Genomic DNA, 18,864 nt, shown 5'->3' with positions numbered 1-18,864 from the left:
GTCCATGTGCCATGCTAACGACTGTACATTACATTGCATTGATCTAATGATGTAATAATTAAATAATTAATAAAGATTAGAAAAGTCATTAAATTAGTGATATTATTAATTAGGATAAATATAAAAGTAAATTGTCTATCAAGTATTTCCAATTTCATGTAAAAATAAGATTTTCAATTATGTCTCTACACTTTCATTATTTATGATCGAAGTAAATATTTTACTGTGTATGTAGGTACGTTTACTTTTTAGGTGTATATTCCTTGAGATTAATCGAATACAATACGATAAAAAAATGTACAGTTATAACTCTCTTTTTACAATGGTTATAAGCTACATGAAAAGGACGTTTAATGGTAAATTACGGTACAACTATTGTTTTACTATCAATAATATCGCTTGAGCCTAAACGTTACACGTGGCGAAACCTTCGGATGAAAGTTATGTTTATATTTTATAAATTATTAAACTAACCAAAACTAATAATTTTGTCGGTAATGGTCGAACGTGCTCTACATATTTTTTATTGATATAATAAAACGTGATTAATAAGTAATAACAGAACGTGATTTTTCTTTAAAATATTTTAGTGTTGCGGAATAAAACGAATAATGGCCTTTAACATTATGAAAGTTATCGTCGTCACGTGGTGAAACAAATGAAATATATAAATTGAAAGTAATTTCAATGCTGTTATGCGAGAATTTTTCAGCGTCAAACATCTAAAGCACATTATGAAGATTTAAGAAATTAAACAAAAATGTATCTGTTTACTTTGTTTTATTTTCTACGATTATATCTTATAGCTCATAGCGATGTAGAGTTCCATCTTATAGGTAACGATGTAGAGTTGTAACACAAATTACATTTAATTCTGTAAATAAGAAGGCGTACGTATTTCATATTACAATATAGTATATTTGACAGGAATATTACTGTCTTATATATATAGGAATCTTTGAATGATAATTATGTCCGTTGCGTGTTCTAATTATTCAATTTGTGCGTAGATGTAACGAGGCCGCTTTAATAGCGTTGCATAAGTGGGGTGCATCTGCTTGACATTTGAATTGACCCAAAATCCGAATAGAAACTGTGTCACGTATTAGCCGGCAAGCGAATACAGGCTCGCGGGCCTAAGTCGACGTCGCGGTGCGTTGTGCAATCCCGTTAGCACTCCTCCAGTCCACGTGCGAACCAAGCCGGCGCGTCTCAATGTCGTCCGTGGGCGGCTCTCTGAAAATAGCGAGCCCGCCCGAACAAAAGCCACGGCTTGTGACACGAAAATTTCCGAACTAAACTACACTGACTCGCGCCCACTCGCACGGCCTGTAATAAGCTCTCTCGCTCCCACAAACAGCTGAGTATCAAAACAAAGAAGCGAGACGGGCGGTCGCCGCTCCTGCTCGCCGGCCGGCCGGTGTCGCTCGCACGCACGCCAGTTCTCGTTTGAACCGTGTCTATTGAGGTTGTCTGTTACGAGCTTGCGTGCAAAGTTTACTGCCGCGGAAGGATTTTCCTTTGTCCCGATCCACACGGATCCTGCCTTCATATTATGAGTCCGCGTGAGAGCTGTGAACATTCTCGGCCTATTGAGGTGCCGGATCGTGTAAAACGTACGGAATCGCGACGAAGTTCTTACAATTTACCAAAATTTTGTGACGGTTACCCTGCGAAACGCGTACGCCGGGCAATTTGAAATACTTGAATGAAATTTTCATAAAGTCAGTGTGGACTGTCATCAAAAACTTCGTGAAGTGTTATTTGAAAAGAGTTTTTTGAACTTAGCAACAATGTCGACCGGTAAACGACTTGCAAAGCGCTCTATCATTGGAACGCGAGTAGCTGCGCTCGGTGATGATGGACTGTACTATTCGGGAATGATTCAGGCAGTGAAAACGCCAGCACCCTTCCCTGAAAACAATAACTGTATCAACTTGACTCCCAACACTAGATATACTGTACGCTTTGATGGTGGAAAACTAACCAGAGAATACAGAGATGCGGAGCTCATTGGTCCTGGGTTCCGAGGCTTGACTGGCGTCCGTCTCAAGCCTGGCCAACGCGTCTTCCTTACATACAACGGACGTGAAGTCCGCGCTGATGTACTGGAACACAATCATGACAATGATGAACTCCGCGTTCAGGTGCATGCACCTGCGGCTGAGGTGAGTTTCAATTTATTTCAAAAACATATATTATTTAACATTACTTAAGCTTACCTACATAAATTTTCAAAACTTTAATTCGCAGCTTCAAAACTTTACTTTAAAAACTCTATCTTTAAGAAAAGACATCAACGGCATCCTTGAACATCACTTTCAAGCTATGGGGAATTGTTAATAATTTTTTTTCTAATTTGTATTTCATGAAATTTAATTCATTAGCTTCAGTGACGTTGACATTATAGCATTGTACGTAGACAAAGGTTTAATGTGAGGCGGGGGCGGGAGCGAGCGCGCGTGCAGAGCTATTGACCTCGCTTGCACGTGGGGCGATATGCACGCAGCCTATGTTGTATGCACCCGTGATGAAAATAATGGCTGGTTCACACTTTGATTAGTGCGAGTGCAGGTGATTAGTGACTACGTGTGGACAGCGACTGTTTAGTGCAAGTGTTTAGTAGGCTGTGTAGTAAAGTGAATAGAAGCGTGTTCTATTTTTTTGCGAGTGGACTGCGAGTAGCCACGTCCCGCGCGCCCTCCCTTCCTCCTCACTCGCAGTGTGCCTGCCTAAACACGTCTGGACAGGAGTGTTTAGTGTTTAGCGTAGTGTGTAGCGTCGCGAATTGGACACTACTCGCACTACTCACCTGCACTCGCACTAATCACCAGCACTCGCAGTTTAATTGGACTCTACTCGCACTACACACCTGCACTCGCACTAATCAAAGTGTGAACCAGCCTTAAAGCACACTCATTGAAACATTTCGGCAGTTAAACCAAAAACTGTCCAGTGAGCCTATCTCAAATTAATGATGATTTTTAATTAAAACCACAATATATTCACGTATTTTGTAGACATAATCGAGTGTCTGTACACTCGTCGTTAAATCTTAATTTAACATTTGAAGAACTGAATATACAGGGTGTCCCACTATTGGTATACTAAGCGCGAAGGGACTTGTAGTTTTGCATACACTGATCACATAAAAAATACTTAAACAACAAAATTACGTCATAATTTTTTTGCTAAATTTTTCCTGAAAATCTATGTTTTCTTCTCTAGCTTCGCGCAGCCGGCATATACCGCTTCTCTAATGTGAGCATTTTGTCTATGAAAACATAATCTTAAACGATATCTCACGTGCGGATGGCAAATTTGGGCGTGTTGCTTGTTAGGGGTGTATACATAGAGTTTTAAGAATTCATCTATCCGAAAAAATAATGCGTCTGGAATTTTATAAGTATTTTTTACGTACTCAGCGTATGCAAAACTATAACCTCCTTTGAGCTTAGTATACCAAAAGTGTGACACCCTGTATACTACGGTATATTATTACATAGTATATCAACATCGCATAAGCCCAGTATATAGTAGCTCTTCGACGCATCACGCATCACAAAGCCGAGATTATTCTAGTAACTAACATCAACCTGTTGTTGCAGATCTAGCGCAACCGGTAAATTATTCCCATCGATTCACTCACAATGTTGTAATATTACCATCACAAAAATATATTGTACGTTTCCTGCATCATTTCGAGTTCTAGTAATCCAATTAATAAATAGCTTCGCAGTTAGCAAGAGAAATATAAACATGTTTTTATTGCTTAGATCTATTAGTTATAGCACTATGCGTCACGAACGTATCGTGTTTACCAACAAGTATGATATAATAAGTTTGTCACATTCGACCGCGTCGTGCGTAGCTGTGAAATCGGAGAGGCTTTCCCTAAAAATATTTTTGACATTATTACAATAGAGATAATTTGTTCAAATAACATTATCAGCATGAGCCAATAGAGAGCACACATCATTAAAATGGTAACGTTTGATTAGATATCATTGCATGTAAACTTGCGCATTCACACGTGTAGTAATATTACCCAGATAAGATTAATTAAAGTTGCTACATTGCTTGCAAGTATATCACGTTCTGATCGATTAGTGTTTCATTTGTTTCTACTATAAAAACGTACAGAAATTTTATGCTTTGTACGTAATAATTAATTTTATTAAATTCAGAATGCTCGAGCACGAAATAGGCCGCGCGTTACACCGTTAACGCTACGCACCAAGATGGAATTTCAATTTCTCCTGCGTGACGCGACATCAGCCGGATTGAATTAACGTAGCCGATTGCCACGCGTGTGTTTATGTGTATCTCATATTATAACGGTCTTTATAATTAGTGCGATCGCTTTAATTGAAAGTAGAGTCATAATTACCGCATAATTACATTTTTAATCGCCTATAATTTATATTTTGTAAATTGCAATCGTAAACTTAAGTGTTTTTTTTAAGATAAATTTCGCTTTGTGTTGGCTGATGCATAGTCGTGTAATGGTATCCTTATATGCCTACTTCTAAAATATACGTACATCTACCCATGTTATCACAAGATTTCTATGTAATTAATAATTATACTCGCTTACAAAAATAGTGATAAAAAATACGGTTCTGAATTCTGATCGACCACAATATTTAAAGGAAGCAAAAAGTGAACGTTATTTCCAACTTATATGTAGGTATATTAAGTTGAATTAAAATAACTGGTTAAATATCAAGGATATACGCGGCTGTACTCTCATGTGTTCAAATGTTAATTTACTAAAATATGGTAACATTTAACAAATAAATATTTTTTCTTTGATTGTACTATCGTAGTTTGCACGCGAATTGTCTGAAAGTCGCATGCGTAAAGAGTACGACGTAGTGGTGACGTCTATATCGATATTCATGTGACGCGCAGTCATCGCGCTTGTTGACAACAATTTAAAGTAATTTTGATAACGACCTTACTTCATCATTGCACTCACCTCTAGTTCAGTGTCATTAGCACGTTGAGTTCTATCCGTGACTTTATCTCATTAAGGCGTAATTTCAAAGTTATGCCAAATTGAACACGAATGCCACATATTTGTTATCTTACGAGCTCTGTGAATAACAAAAGTGAATTGCGCGGAAGTCTTAATGCCTTCGTTGTTTACATTTGAGCGCTGCGATATAGATAAAAGTGGCGTAACTTCATTATACTCATAATTATACATATAATTGTGTACGTCAATACTACACTAAACATAATTAGCTTGGCGATAATAATATCATTTGCGTCGAACAATGAATTGAAATGTTAACACAATAACAACCTTTAAATATTTTAGGGAACAATAGTGTGTTGTAAATGTTAATAACATAGACATATGTAATTAGTTATTAAAATACCCTCATAGTAATACACAAAAGGAAATGGTTATCGGTGTGACGTGGTATTCCCCGGTACCGCTCGGGCAGCGCGTCACATGTTATTAACACCGTTTCACTGGCAAATCCACGCCGCACGCTACACGGAATCGGTTCAATCGAAATTGCTCTGACTCACACTACTACTATACGTAAACAGGCCATGTTTTTACGGCATTCATTATACTATCGAAAAACGTCGAACGCAATATACCTTAATACGTTTATAAACAAACCTTTTTTAAGCTCCATGTTTTGAAACGTAGGCACTATTATGAATCGGACCTTTTAAAAGCAATAAAGCTTTGTTCGACATCTAGAGTAAATTACAAAAAAGTTAATGCAAGTCGAGTGTTCGCTGTGAAATAAGGTCACCGGCAGGCCCGGAACAGTGTAACGGTATTGGTTACAAAATCGCGTCAAGAATTATTTTCACGTGCACGCGGCGCCGGCCGCCGCGCCGTGCGGACCGTTAGTCGGTGGCGTTGTTACCGCAGCTAACCTCTGTCGACATCATCTTTATTAAGCGAAACAGATCGCGTTTAAGTTATTATTTGGATATACATAATAATAATAAATCCATGAAACATTCTTGTTTATTCATGTTTCATGTTTATTATTGGCTATTACTATATTTATGTCAACACTCTAGCTAGAGCTAATGCCTGCAGTATTTATCGAGCAAGAATTAAGTTTTTTATAATTTTATAAAACGGTTACGAAAGGTTTTAAATTACTTGAGATACGACACGTTAACAGCTTTATACATAATATATTATATTTTCTTGCAAATACATACCTAAACATTACGTTTGAGGTAGGTCATACAAAGTATTAGATTACTTCAAAGCGTTACGTAAAGAATAATCAACAGCGATTTCCCTACGTTTATAACCGGCTCGCCTTTCATTCGCTGAGATTGTAAACGGGGCAGCACAATTCGCCGCGGCAAATCCCGCGCTCGGCGTGAAAGTGCCGCTGACACCTGCGCTGGCCGTGTACCGTTTCAGATTCACTTACTTTTACACAACGATGTACTCTTACGACACACTTAGCACTCTAAACAATACCGTTAGACTCAACTATTCATCAAAAATCTATTATGCAATAAGTACATAGTTTCGATGTAAAGTCATGTCAGCAATTAGGTATATCTAATTGGGACAGCAGAAACGACGACTGGTTTATTATCTCATTTAGTTAACATGTATTTGGGGTAGATATTAGTGAAAATGTAAGCATCGACCTTTCCCATACATATGTGTTTTATTGATATTAAATATTAAAATACAACGTTTATAGTATAACAATTGAAACTATAACAATGGTTACTGTCTTATGTTTTAATTATTATCGTATTTCTTTTATTGTCAGGGAAAACATTGTAAATCAATAGCGAATAATAAATGTGATTTCCAGTTTTTTTCCACTCGAGTTGATATAATATTTCCATATACCGAAGACACTTGCGCTCATGGCAAGTGTTGCGTGGAGTTATCGCGTGTGTGTTGTTATTTTCACTTAATATTTGTGAGAATTCTTTTTAACTTCATCAAGAAATATAAATACACTTTTATTTATAGCTCAAATTCTTTAACTCTTTGGATAAATGAGGACACTTCACACTATTATATTTTTCGTAGCAACGAAAATATTCAACGCAGTCTCGTCATCATGACGTCGTCCTTTAAATTTAGAAGGCCCCATTTTTCATTCATTTCGTAATCACTGTCTTACACCTTACAAGTACAAGTGATACTGTAGCTAAATAAATCAAGTTAGATAAGATAGTATTGTTAGCTAGTTTGTCGGTGAGAAAACATTGTTGAGAGGCAGATAGAGCATCGGTGATCGGACCACAATCTCGGTCGCGAGCCGGATGTACTTGCGTACTCTACCGCAATCAAAATCCAATCATATGTGTAAATGCGATAGTTCTATTAATATAATGATGTCACAAAAGGAATTATTCTAATAGAGAGATTAATTTACAGTTAAAATTTAATTCAAATCATGGTTATTTTTTTAAAAGTTAAAAACTGTAAAAGGTTAACAGACAATGATTTAATGTCAAATAGCAAGTACAACATCAAAAATTGTAATACCAACGGCGCATACCTACGTTGTATAAAATAATAAATGTATTTGACCCACTTTTGCCGAAATAGCGAGATCATTTGCCATATAATGATGTCAGAAGACCGTTGCAAATGTAGAGCATTCTACGTCTAACTACTACTTAGATATTGGTTTCAAGTTTGAACTTTAAAGACTGAAGCAGATATAACTGTCACACAATAATAACATGATGGCCTATAGTTGTATTAATTCTGATATTTCTTTGGATGAACATGAACGTATATAAATTTATGTATGATTCAGCTTTATTATATTATATTATTAGAAATTTAATGGTGTATTTTCGACAATGATGTAGTTGTCCTCCCACAGCCGCAGCGAAGGCAAGGCCGGCCCTTTGTGAGTGACCTCATTGTGTTTGCCTTGGAATAGTTTCATGATTAACTTATCTAACTCTTGGCAAAATGAAGCAGTTATTGTACCTATCTGAAACAATTTAAACGTTTATTCATTCACAATATAGTGTAAACACCACCACCATACTTGATGACTCCTATACGATATTGTAAAACTTGTTTGAATTAGATATGTGGCGTCAGCCGTGAATTCGTACACTGACTCAGCGACGTAAAATAACTCGTTTTTAGATTTGACTTAACAGTATTACTGTGGTATTACACCGGTACCGTTATTGTGTGGGCGAATGTCATTATAGCCTAAAGAGTTCTTAATGAAATGAAGCTCTTATAAATATCATACATAAAATCTAACGTAACTACAAAGATTACTACAATTGAAATATTAACAAAAAAAAACAATAGTAACTATGAAAGTACAAGTCGAAGGTAAAGGCAAAGGTTAAAAATGATTCACATAGCGACAGAATCATGGCTGAGTACAGTGAAATGTCGGTGACGCAAGGTGACGTGAGGCCGCAAATACGTATCGGTGCACTATAGCCAAGTCTTTTTATGTACATGAAGATCAAGTTATAATTACAAGCTGCACGCGGCGTGCGCGGCGCGGGCCTCTCCGGCACGGTGACCCACTAACCTAGAAATAATGATATTGAACCGGCGACGTACAGCCCGCATCAAAACCCGACCTCCACTTGCGTTTCCCTTTTTGGCAACACGAAAACTGCGTGCCATGACTTTTCGAAGCTCTATTGTTTTAAGACCAACCTTTCATTTCAACATTGCCAAAAAGGTAGATGCAAAATAATAATAAAATATAAAATAGTATTTTTTATGAATTATTATTTTTTAGATATTTAGGTACTTATTGTTTTAACAATTGCGACGTAATAGGCAAAAGCAATGTTCGGTAAATTATATGTATTAGTGGACAGCTCGGAGACCCACTGCTGAACCGTGTAATAAGTATAATAGCATTGCGCATGTTGCGTGTATATGCGTTGAACAGGTTACCGAAGTCCGTTATCCACTAGTGTTCAGGGCGCGGTGGACTCGCTCCGTTTTTGGGTCAGGCTGGGTCACGACGCCTGCGTGATCAGCAACCGAGTCCATAAACGAACATTATACTGTTTCGATAGTAGAGAGGGGACGACCATGCTCATAGTTATCCCAAGGTGAACGCTCACTTTTCTAAACCTAGCATGTAAACGATTCGATTATGGCACCACATTACCGGGTGCAGTGTCGAAATAAATCTTCACACATTCTTTTGCACATACATTGTCAAATTACGTAATATTCGATGTATGTCCATTATGCGAAGAATAAAATATTCGCTGCTTACGACCGTTTCAAAAGAAAAGCGCCTGTGACGTCACACTCACGTTGTGCCTACGCTTTCTCGCCTACGTATACTGTGACGTAGTGTCTGAAATTACAGAATTGACGTCACTGTATCGGTGATTATGAACAAGCTCAAACAAATCAATTTCAACCAAGTTTCAACCATTGAAAATTCAAATTAAATAGCAATCACTTTATTTTTTCTATACTTACTGGTTTATTTATTGGGTTTAATACTATATTTTATCAAGTATCCAGAAATAAAGTAGGTACATACTCAGCGTATAGGATCTAGGTCGAAGCGACGATAGGATAGGGTCGTGACCCGTATCTGTGGCCGCGCCAACTAGGCCATCTCACTTCGTCCTGCATACTGCTGTTTGGATCTCGATCGGGGTGACCTACAGCGTAGTATATATTGGTGCACTATATCTTTGTTGCTGCAATGTACTATTACACAAGCGTACTTCCTGATTTTATGACTTGAGAAAATGTAATCGTACAGCTACTAAGAAATGAACGATGCGAAATATGGATAAAACTGACTTCATTTATAATACAGGATTGAATTAATTGCTAACGCAATTTTGCGAGCCGCTAATGAAATGAATATTTCAAGGAGAATGGCTGTAATAAAAACGCTGGTTGCATTTTGACTTACATGAAATGTAGGTCGCAATTTTTGGGGCAAGGTTCTGTTGCAGCCGGGCAAAGCATTTGCGTGCTCGTTGCCATCGCATCCGTTTGCTAGCAGTTTAGTATTCATTGATCATACAAGGCCGCGAGCTGCACTAGTCGATTGATCTAACAGTTAACATCCGATTAGATTAAATAATACTTTATAATCTACCGTTTACCTAGATTTCTATTTCTGGGTGGTATTACTTCGTAACAGTGCATTCATTGCTTTGACTCAATGTCCACAATGAAATTATCATTTCTGTCACTAACCGACTTCAAAAAAAAAGGAGGAGGTTATCAATTCGGCCGGTATTTTTTTTATGTATGTACACCGATTACTCCGAAGTCCGAGGTTTCTGTACCGATTTACGTGATTCTTTTTTTGTTTGATGCGGAATGGTGTCGAATTGGTCCCATAAAAATTTTGATGAGCATTTTTTTTATTTTTTGTCTGATCTCGATGACTTAATTTATTGAAATGTTCTTTTTTTATGCAATAGGGGGCAACAGAGCAGACGCGTCACCTGGTGGTAAGTGCTCCACGTCGCCCATAAGTAGGCACAGTGTCAGAGACATTGTGAGTATGTTGCCGGCCTTTCAAGTAGGAATATGCTCTTTTCTTGAAAGTCCCCAGTTCATAGACGTTTGGAAAAGCCGCATGAGGGAGTTTGTTCCAGATGTCTGTAGTGCGCGGGAAGAAAGATCTTTTTAAGCGCACAGTTGTAGATTGCGAACAGTCAAGGTGGTGAGGGTGGTATTGTTGACGATGTCGTGCTGTACGATGATGGAACTCGGCGGCGGGTAATGTTCCAAACAACTCTTCAGAGCACTCCACATAGTAAATGCGATAGAGAACGCATAAGGAAGCGACATCTCTTCGCAGCGCCAAAGTATCAAGCCGATCGGTGAGACTTGGTTCGTTAACAAGTCGTACAGCTCTCTTTTGAATACGGTCAAATGGAAGGAGGTATTGTTGGGGTGCCCCGGCCCAGATGTGGGAGCAGTATTCCATGTTCCATTTGCTTCACTTCTCGGTAACCGATTGAGCTGAAATGAATTTTGTATACGTAAGTATATAAATTGGATAGTGATGAAAAAATTATCGGAAGGTGGCCATATGAACTCAGTAATAATATATTATATTGACTCAACTTTATCGAGTTTGGACTCGTTTGATTCGTGTTGAAAAATACACTGAAGTTTTTTCTTAGTATAAAATAATATAGCATTATACTGAAATAACAATCGTTGGAATTATTAAATGATGTAAATGGTGTTACTTATCCTAAAGAAGATTTTTTATCGAGCAGTTTAGTTAAAAAAACTATTAGGTGCAACAGGACTATCAATCTGTCAGTTTATCTGTATTCGTGTAGTCGCAAGTCTCCAGTAAATTGCTTATGCATGCATGTCAATTGTCAACGTGACTGCAACAGCCTTATCGAATATTGAGAATTAATATCCCTAAAAAATTGTTTAAATGGGGGATAATTATTTATGTTCGTCTTTCTTTCCTCATAAAAATTTGCATTCAATACACTTTAAGTTAATTTATTGTTATCAAATATATTGATGTCATTTATCAAAGAATCGCAGCTACCTGTTCTTGTGCTATTCATTCACTAATAAAAACCGATGTTATCGACGAGATAAATTATACATTTAAAATTGTCACTCTACTAACTTTATCTAACATTTATGGATATGTATTTTGATTGTACTTTTATTTCAATCCACAAATGGGTGATTTTATAACACCTAATAATTTAAATTTATTGCGCACTTAGCAATCGTATCAGTTTGTAGAATATTAACTTATGTTGATTATACGCTGTTCCGTGTTACGTAAGTCAACTCATAATCATAATACTCGTTTCTTGACATTGAAACAAATATAAATAACGCAGAGAAACAAAAAAACCACAGATTGTTGTAAATATCTTTTAATATAATTTGGTATATTGTAAAAAAAATTAATACGTAATCTATAATGTTTTTTTTTATAGAAATAAATTCTATTGATTCTTACAGTTTAAAGTTAAAACACATTATAGACTACAGGCCCATGTTGAAAAAATTATGGGTCATTTGACCCACCGCCTGACCTATCTAGAATGATATAAGTGCATAAAATAATAAGATTCAGCACTATGACGTCACTCGTAAGCTGTCCACCTGAGTGCAGATGAGAATTCGAAAGTTCAGGTAGAGATTTTCTCCCCTTGTCTCCATGATTTTTGTACGGCGTTTCGGAATAATGGCTTAAAAGCAGTATAGAAATAGTATGACACAGATGCCGTACAAAAATGGTGGTCCACAAAGTCGGAATTTATTTTTATTTTTCGACAGTTGCCGGGGTAAATTTGGTCATTTGATTTTGTACGGCATCTGTGTCATACTATTTCTATACTACTTTTAATCAATTATTCCGCAACGCCGTATAAAAATCATGGAGACAAGGGGAGAAAATCTCTACCTGAACCTTCGAATTCTCATCTGCACTCAGGTGGACAGCTTACAAGTGACGTCATAGTGCTGAATCTTCTTATTTTATGCTCTTATATCGTTCTAGATAGGTCACCTGGTGGGTCAAATGACCCATAATTTTTTCAACACGGGCCTGTAGTCTATTAGCTTAAAATGAAATGACAAGACATGCAGTGAGATAATTAAAAGATAAACAAGATCATTTTCTGTAAATCATATTTGAACAAAATACATACGTAGTGCTACGTCGGCCGTCGCATATGCTACCCGCTAGCAGCACGCAGTACGCACGTCACACGCATTCAGCCAATGACTCGTTAGACGCTGCAGTCAATGCCACTTGTTCGAGATAACTTTCGCTTCTATCACAATGCCATTATAATTACGCCTACATAACGAATCTAATACTGATGGTTAATAATTATTATACAATCATCTAATCGATACATTACCTATATTTAAAAACGTATATTTTATTATTTTTATATATTACAATGTTCTAATTCTATCTAACAAACGAAACACCCGTATTCCGTTTTTTATATTTACCATTGTTAATGATATCAATTATGGCAATTTGTGCCAAAGAAACCTTATAAAAAATGTTGAACCCACCGTCACGTAATTTGCTTCATGAAGCGGCAACGATATGCAATAGAGCCGGTTGAACTTTCGCAAACCAGATTCCTGTTCTGCCGGGCCTACTATATTTTAAATTGTTACTGTAACATAACCTAATTAGATTCATGAGTTATAACAATCCTCTATCTATAAAAATGTCTATATAAGATGTATTTCTCTCATTGCAAATACAAAAAAAAATATATTTTTATGATTTTACTGAAATATTATTAACCTAAAGATTAACCAGGAACTAGAAACGACACTGCGACATTCGCTGCTAATGACCATGAACCTCAATTACATATATGACATTAATTATTATAAACCTGATGTTTTAATATGTAATTACTGCCCACGACAGTTATTGCTCAATATTTATTTCGATTTATAAATGCATTCCTGCAGAAGAAACCATAAAATATAATGAATGGAAAGCTTCTCCGAAATGCGTACTTATAGACTAGAGTAGATAATTTTTGAAACAAAAAAAAATCGCAGTCGGATGAAACCCATTCGACTATTCGACTTTCCCTAATATTCCCCTCCAAAAGGAGGGGAATATTATGAAAATAAAAGGAAAAGTAAATTACGGTCAATCCGAGTTCGGGAAGTCGGAGGGGGGAGCTTTTAAGAGAAAAAAATGGTCTCTCTCGATTTTCGACAAAACAAGTCCTACGGAAGAAAGTTCAATGGCAAAGTTGTAGGTAATAAAAAGTTCTACAACTTTTGTTTTCAAGTTTTTGGTTTTTTATTTTTATCTGCTTCAAAATTTATTTTTTTTCTACGAAATTTGGTGGAAACTTACTTTATTATGTCCCAAATACACTGTAATTTATTTGATTGAAAATATTTATTTTTTCACCTTATTTTGAATTAATACCAAAAAAACAACCTAATTTTCAATCGAAAAGTCACCCGTCAAAATATCAGCTTTTTTCAAAAACTTGGGGAGCCTTTTATTCATTGAAACCTCTACTTTCATATGGTGTAAAAAAAATAAACACCACCATAGTAAATGTTCTCAGTAAATGCATACAAACAGCGTGAAAATGAGCTTTTACTAAATCAGGCACACTTCCCGAACTCGTATTGACCGTAATTTATTTTTCCTTTTATTTTCATCATATTCCCCTCCTTTTCTAATGGTTTTCATCCGACTGCGATTTTTTTTTATCTTTTTATTATTTTTGAAGGCTTCTACCCCAGTCTATTAGGTATGTGTTAGTTGTAAATTCTTGCTTCTTAATTTGGTCAAGAGCTCAATAAGTCTAATGCTATAATAATGACGCAGTATTAACAGTTATCGTGTCAAAGTCACTTGGTGACTTTCACTGGCATTTGCGGGCGGCCAAGTTTCGCCATCGGATCGAGCAATTGTGCAACGCTTGTCACTTTTTTACATAACGTACTCAAAGCGAATAGGTGGGGAGTGGGGGGGGAGCACGAAACTACAGCTGCGCAGCCGCACGTTTACTACCTGTTAACAACCGGATAAACTCCAACACAATTTTAGATTCGCCCTACTTTGACAAAAATAACTTCCTACGATCGCATTTTCACAATGATAAAAATAACATAAAACTACATAAATGGGATGCCTTTTTGGCAGATAATACGATGTCTGTGCATTGCAATCCAATCGCAGTTGTTTAATAACCATGAAATAACTCACAATTTGAGCGAACTAGTCAGTCGTGTAAAATAATATTTTCAACTCTTAATAATTATTTGATGTTTTGAAATAAAATAACACAAAAGGAACGTTTTTCAACCGAAAGAGCCAAAATATCATGATTTGTAACTTTCAATCTTCCAAAATATAATCGTAGTCGGGCCACGCGTAAAAAATAATTTAAAAAGTGAAAGTATTGTGATCAAAGCCGACGTTCACTGCAATCGTAGATCCGGCTCTCATAAAAGGCAACAGTATAACATGGTAGAACCGAACTAATAAGTAAAAGTAAATTATGTGAAAGATTACACACATACATATAATATAACAAAATACAAGGGAAATTAATTGTCAGATACTACAAAATTATTAAAGAAAGAAAGAAGCTGCTCCCCAAAGTTTCACCCCCGTGCCTCCACTCCTGTTGGTCGTAGCGTGATGATATTATAGCCTATAGCCTTCCTCGATAAATGGGCTATCTTACACAAAAATAATTTTTCAAATCGGACCAGTAGTTCCTGACATTAGGGCGTACAAACAAACAAACAAACTCTTCAGCTTTATAATATTATAAGTAATCAGTATTGATAGGAATTTAGGCTAATGATTCTAAACAGTTAATTTAAATCAATCGAGGTTAAACGTTATGTTCAGCAGTCCACTTAGCAATGTCATTTAAATGTAGAGTTACTACTTAGCACTATTTTGAGTATTTTAGATTGCGAAATAGAAACAGTATTATGGCACCTAATACGTCATTGTTAAAAGTAATAAAGCTAAGTCATTTGAAAATTGCACGTAAATCCCAATAAGAGGAAAATATGGTTGCATTTTATGAATATGACGCATATAGGACTTGCGTTAAATAACAAAATGTTGTATGTAACAATAATTATAATCTCGCTGACGTATGAAAGAAACGTAGGTTCATATAGTATGCAGTCGAGACCATAAACCAGTTGGCGCACACCTTGGCGCACACGCGCATAATATCGTGTCAATTGTTCGATCTCGAAGAAGGAAGCTTAAGACGAAAAACAAGCAATGTCAACAAGTATATATTTAATTGAATGTTTATTCCACATATATTTATATTAATCAATTCACTCGAATCACGGCCGATTACATATTTTTATATATATGTGCGTCATTCGCCCCAAATATGGTTTTTATTCCATACATACCTAACTTACATTAAAAGAAATGAAAATCTACCCTTTTTGTACGAATTAAATAATAAGCTGCATAACACTACAAGTAGCTGTTATTTAAAAGGAACTTAATCAAGGCTGTTGCATTTTTGGATAGAAATATAAATATTTTGATTTTTTTCAAATATTTGATATGACCTTGATGACACCTAAAATAACTGAAATTATTTGCGAGCTATATACAACAGGCTATTCGATTCATTGATTAAGCAAAGGTTGCATAAGAACAAAGTTTGTGACACGGAACGCATCTCGCTCCACTTCCAACTGCGCTAGGTCATGACGTCACGTCCAACTCGCTCGAAGGTCGCCAATATTGATCTCATACCTACACCCAGCTTGTTGCTAACTCTAGTTCATTACATAATAAAAAGGCAGATGACGTGAAATAAAAAGCTTGTTCTGCAAATGATATGCTAATTCTAAAAAAAGACCAAAACACGAGTGACTTACAAAATATTTTAGTCAAACTAAGACTAACTAGCAACTAACTATATAATTATCCTCCAAACAAAAGGAGTGTCATTTCTTATGTGTCATTTTTCTTTGTTCAGGTGCCAATAGAGCTAAAAAAGAGATTGGAAGAAATAAGACTATTGGAGTCGCGTAAATCAGCGAGGTTAGCTGATGTCGACACTGATTTTGCAAGACTTGCAGACATGGCTGGAGACCGACGCCGCGCCTCTGCAACCATCGAAGTCCCAGCACATCATATGCAAGTGTAAGTAAACTAGAATTTTATAAAAAAATGAAAATAAAATTAGTGATTACAGAGCCTTCCTAACTCTCTTGCACCATGAAATGAAAAACAATTTATGTATCCTACAGACCAACTAATGCTATGATTTTCGCTCTACGCTTTTGTTCTTCAGAATGATACATAGGTATCATTTATTTATTCCTATAAACATTACTGGCAATATATACACAAGTACTTATAGGATTATTGACGTAAATTACTCATCTATTTCCTGTTCTAAGTTGCCCTTTAATCTCGGCCAATAGCGTCCACTTGGCAATCTAATACTATATCAATATTAATTACAATCTAATATTTAAAACGAAACGATAACATTGTAATTGATACGGCTTGTACCACATACAGTTGATGAGAATCATTAACAAAAATTTATTCCGATGTTATGTTGCCTTGGATTAGCGGCTCACCTCGCCGGTAACTGCGAGAAGGCCGTTTCATTTCTATTGCAAACTAAGTAACCTTGCAATGTTTCCCTTATCTTCTTTTTCGCGTGTTTCGATCAATTATCATCTAGGTATACTGACTACCTTTATTGCTAAAACGGAAGTAAAGGCTCCGAATGATTCAAAGAAAACAAAGAACACTTTGTCATACATAGTATTCGACCTCGTATCGTTTCTTGTATTATTTCTCATGCACCAGATACTGCTGTATGTACTTGTAACGTAGGTGTAATCGCTACAATCGTGCATCGGTAAAGTGGAGGTGCGCGGCTAGTTGCGAAATCCGAATCGAGCACGTTAGAAACTAGATGGAAGTGTTAGCTTAGCGCGGAGTACGGGCGTGTCCTTGTCACACTTGCCTACATTCTACAGTCACCTCCCGCAGCCCACACCCCTCCTCGTATCACAGAGAGGGACAGCCGACAGACAATGTAACAATGTGAACGATTAAAAAATTCCAACCGTGAAATTCCGGTGGGATAATTAGTTGGTATTAATATGTCTGAATAAATATTATGTACTACCAAAATAATTATATAGGTTATGTAATATACGAGGGCTTGTAGAATTTTTTAGCAGTATACTGTTAATTGATATACATAAAGAACCGGAACAAACGGCAGTAAATGTCTGTCGCGACGTGACGCTCGTCCACGGCACAGTTTCACTTTTCATCATGCCGGTGAGAGGCGAGACCTCTACCTCTGAGACGAAATTTCACAACCATTGCCGAAATAAAAAATAAATCAGATTACTGAGCAAGTTTGCAGAAATTGTCGGTTCTACAATTTGTTTTTTTTTTTTTTGTTAGATCTTAAATGAAGTAGGTACCTAGTTAGTTCCATTTCGCAAAAACTCAACTTCAATAATTTGATTGATACTCTTTGAAGGAAACATACGTTGCATCAGAATTATATTTTATTATGAAGCCGTTATTACATCTTAATTTATTAAATTCATAAAGTAACTACACTAAAGTAACAAAGTAACGGTACTTTATGATAAGTTCACTTTCTCTAAAATAGGTAGGTAGGTACTTATTAAAAATGACGACATCCTAAATTTCTAAAAAAAAGGATGATTCGAATTGATTTTAAATTCTTTAAAAATCAACATTATTACAATGCCAAATCTTACCCCACCTATAACTTTGTTACGTGCATTTAAACGAAATTCAAAGATGGCGCCTCACTCGCGTAGTACCTACTTGGTGCGAACGCCATGACATAGTGACCCAGTTTCAAAATGGAACGCTACGACACACTAGGAAAGTGTGGTATACACATTAATGTATTCTTTGTTTTATTGATATTATTTATTCAATTGATATGTGTTGATAATGAGCATTCTATGAACATTGAGATTAATTTGTTGTTTACCTAATACAAATTTTTTGCTTTGTACCTAGTTTTTGGCGATTAGCAATGAAAAGACCTTTTTTTTTATATAGTGGGGAAATCTTCCAAAGATACCCACGGCCCCCGGGGAAGGAGCCGTGGGTTATGTCGGATTCTTACCGACTAAAACCCTACTGTGTTCCGTCGAGCCGCTTTAATGATGGGGCCGTGGGTATTTGTTAGAATTCTTCCGCGACCCCCTCGGCGGCAGCCCATCTCCAGGCCAGGCGCAAGCCAAGAACAGGAAAGGTGGTTTGCCTGCTCTTCCCTCCCGTTGGCGGCATGAGCGGAACACGTCTCAAGTCGCCTCACCGCACCGGACGATGGATTACATTCCCCGTTCCA

General features: G+C 36.5%; 1 protein-coding gene and 1 long non-coding RNA gene across 2 annotated transcripts in view; one reads left to right on the top strand and one right to left on the bottom strand.

Moving 5' to 3' along the window:
* Positions 1–1,431: 1,431 nt before the first annotated feature.
* Positions 1,432–18,864, top strand: part of Glut4EF (Glucose transporter 4 enhancer factor) — a 42,980-nt gene continuing 25,547 nt past the window's right edge. The window contains exons 1-2 of the mRNA XM_090119808.1: positions 1,432–2,168; positions 16,474–16,640. Of these exons, the coding sequence (XP_089975934.1) occupies positions 1,794–2,168; positions 16,474–16,640 (542 nt within the window). The 5' untranslated portion in view covers positions 1,432–1,793. The remainder of the gene's footprint in view (positions 2,169–16,473; positions 16,641–18,864) is intronic.
* LOC149909716 (uncharacterized) lies at positions 1,781–5,095 on the bottom strand. Its single transcript, XR_016458599.1, has 3 exons — positions 4,982–5,095; positions 1,988–2,108; positions 1,781–1,914 (listed from the first exon to the last, which is right to left on the bottom strand). It is a non-coding gene; the product is annotated as an uncharacterized LOC149909716 (long non-coding RNA).

The sequence above is a fragment of the Colias eurytheme genome, chromosome 3 (assembly GCF_061535395.1).
Source record: "Colias eurytheme isolate Ceu_HAF_F1 chromosome 3, ilColEury1 Martin Lab GWU primary, whole genome shotgun sequence".
Lineage (NCBI taxonomy): Eukaryota > Metazoa > Arthropoda > Insecta > Lepidoptera > Pieridae > Colias > Colias eurytheme.
The sequence above is the reverse complement of the archived record's forward strand: the minus strand, read 5'-3'. Positions and strand labels throughout refer to the sequence as shown.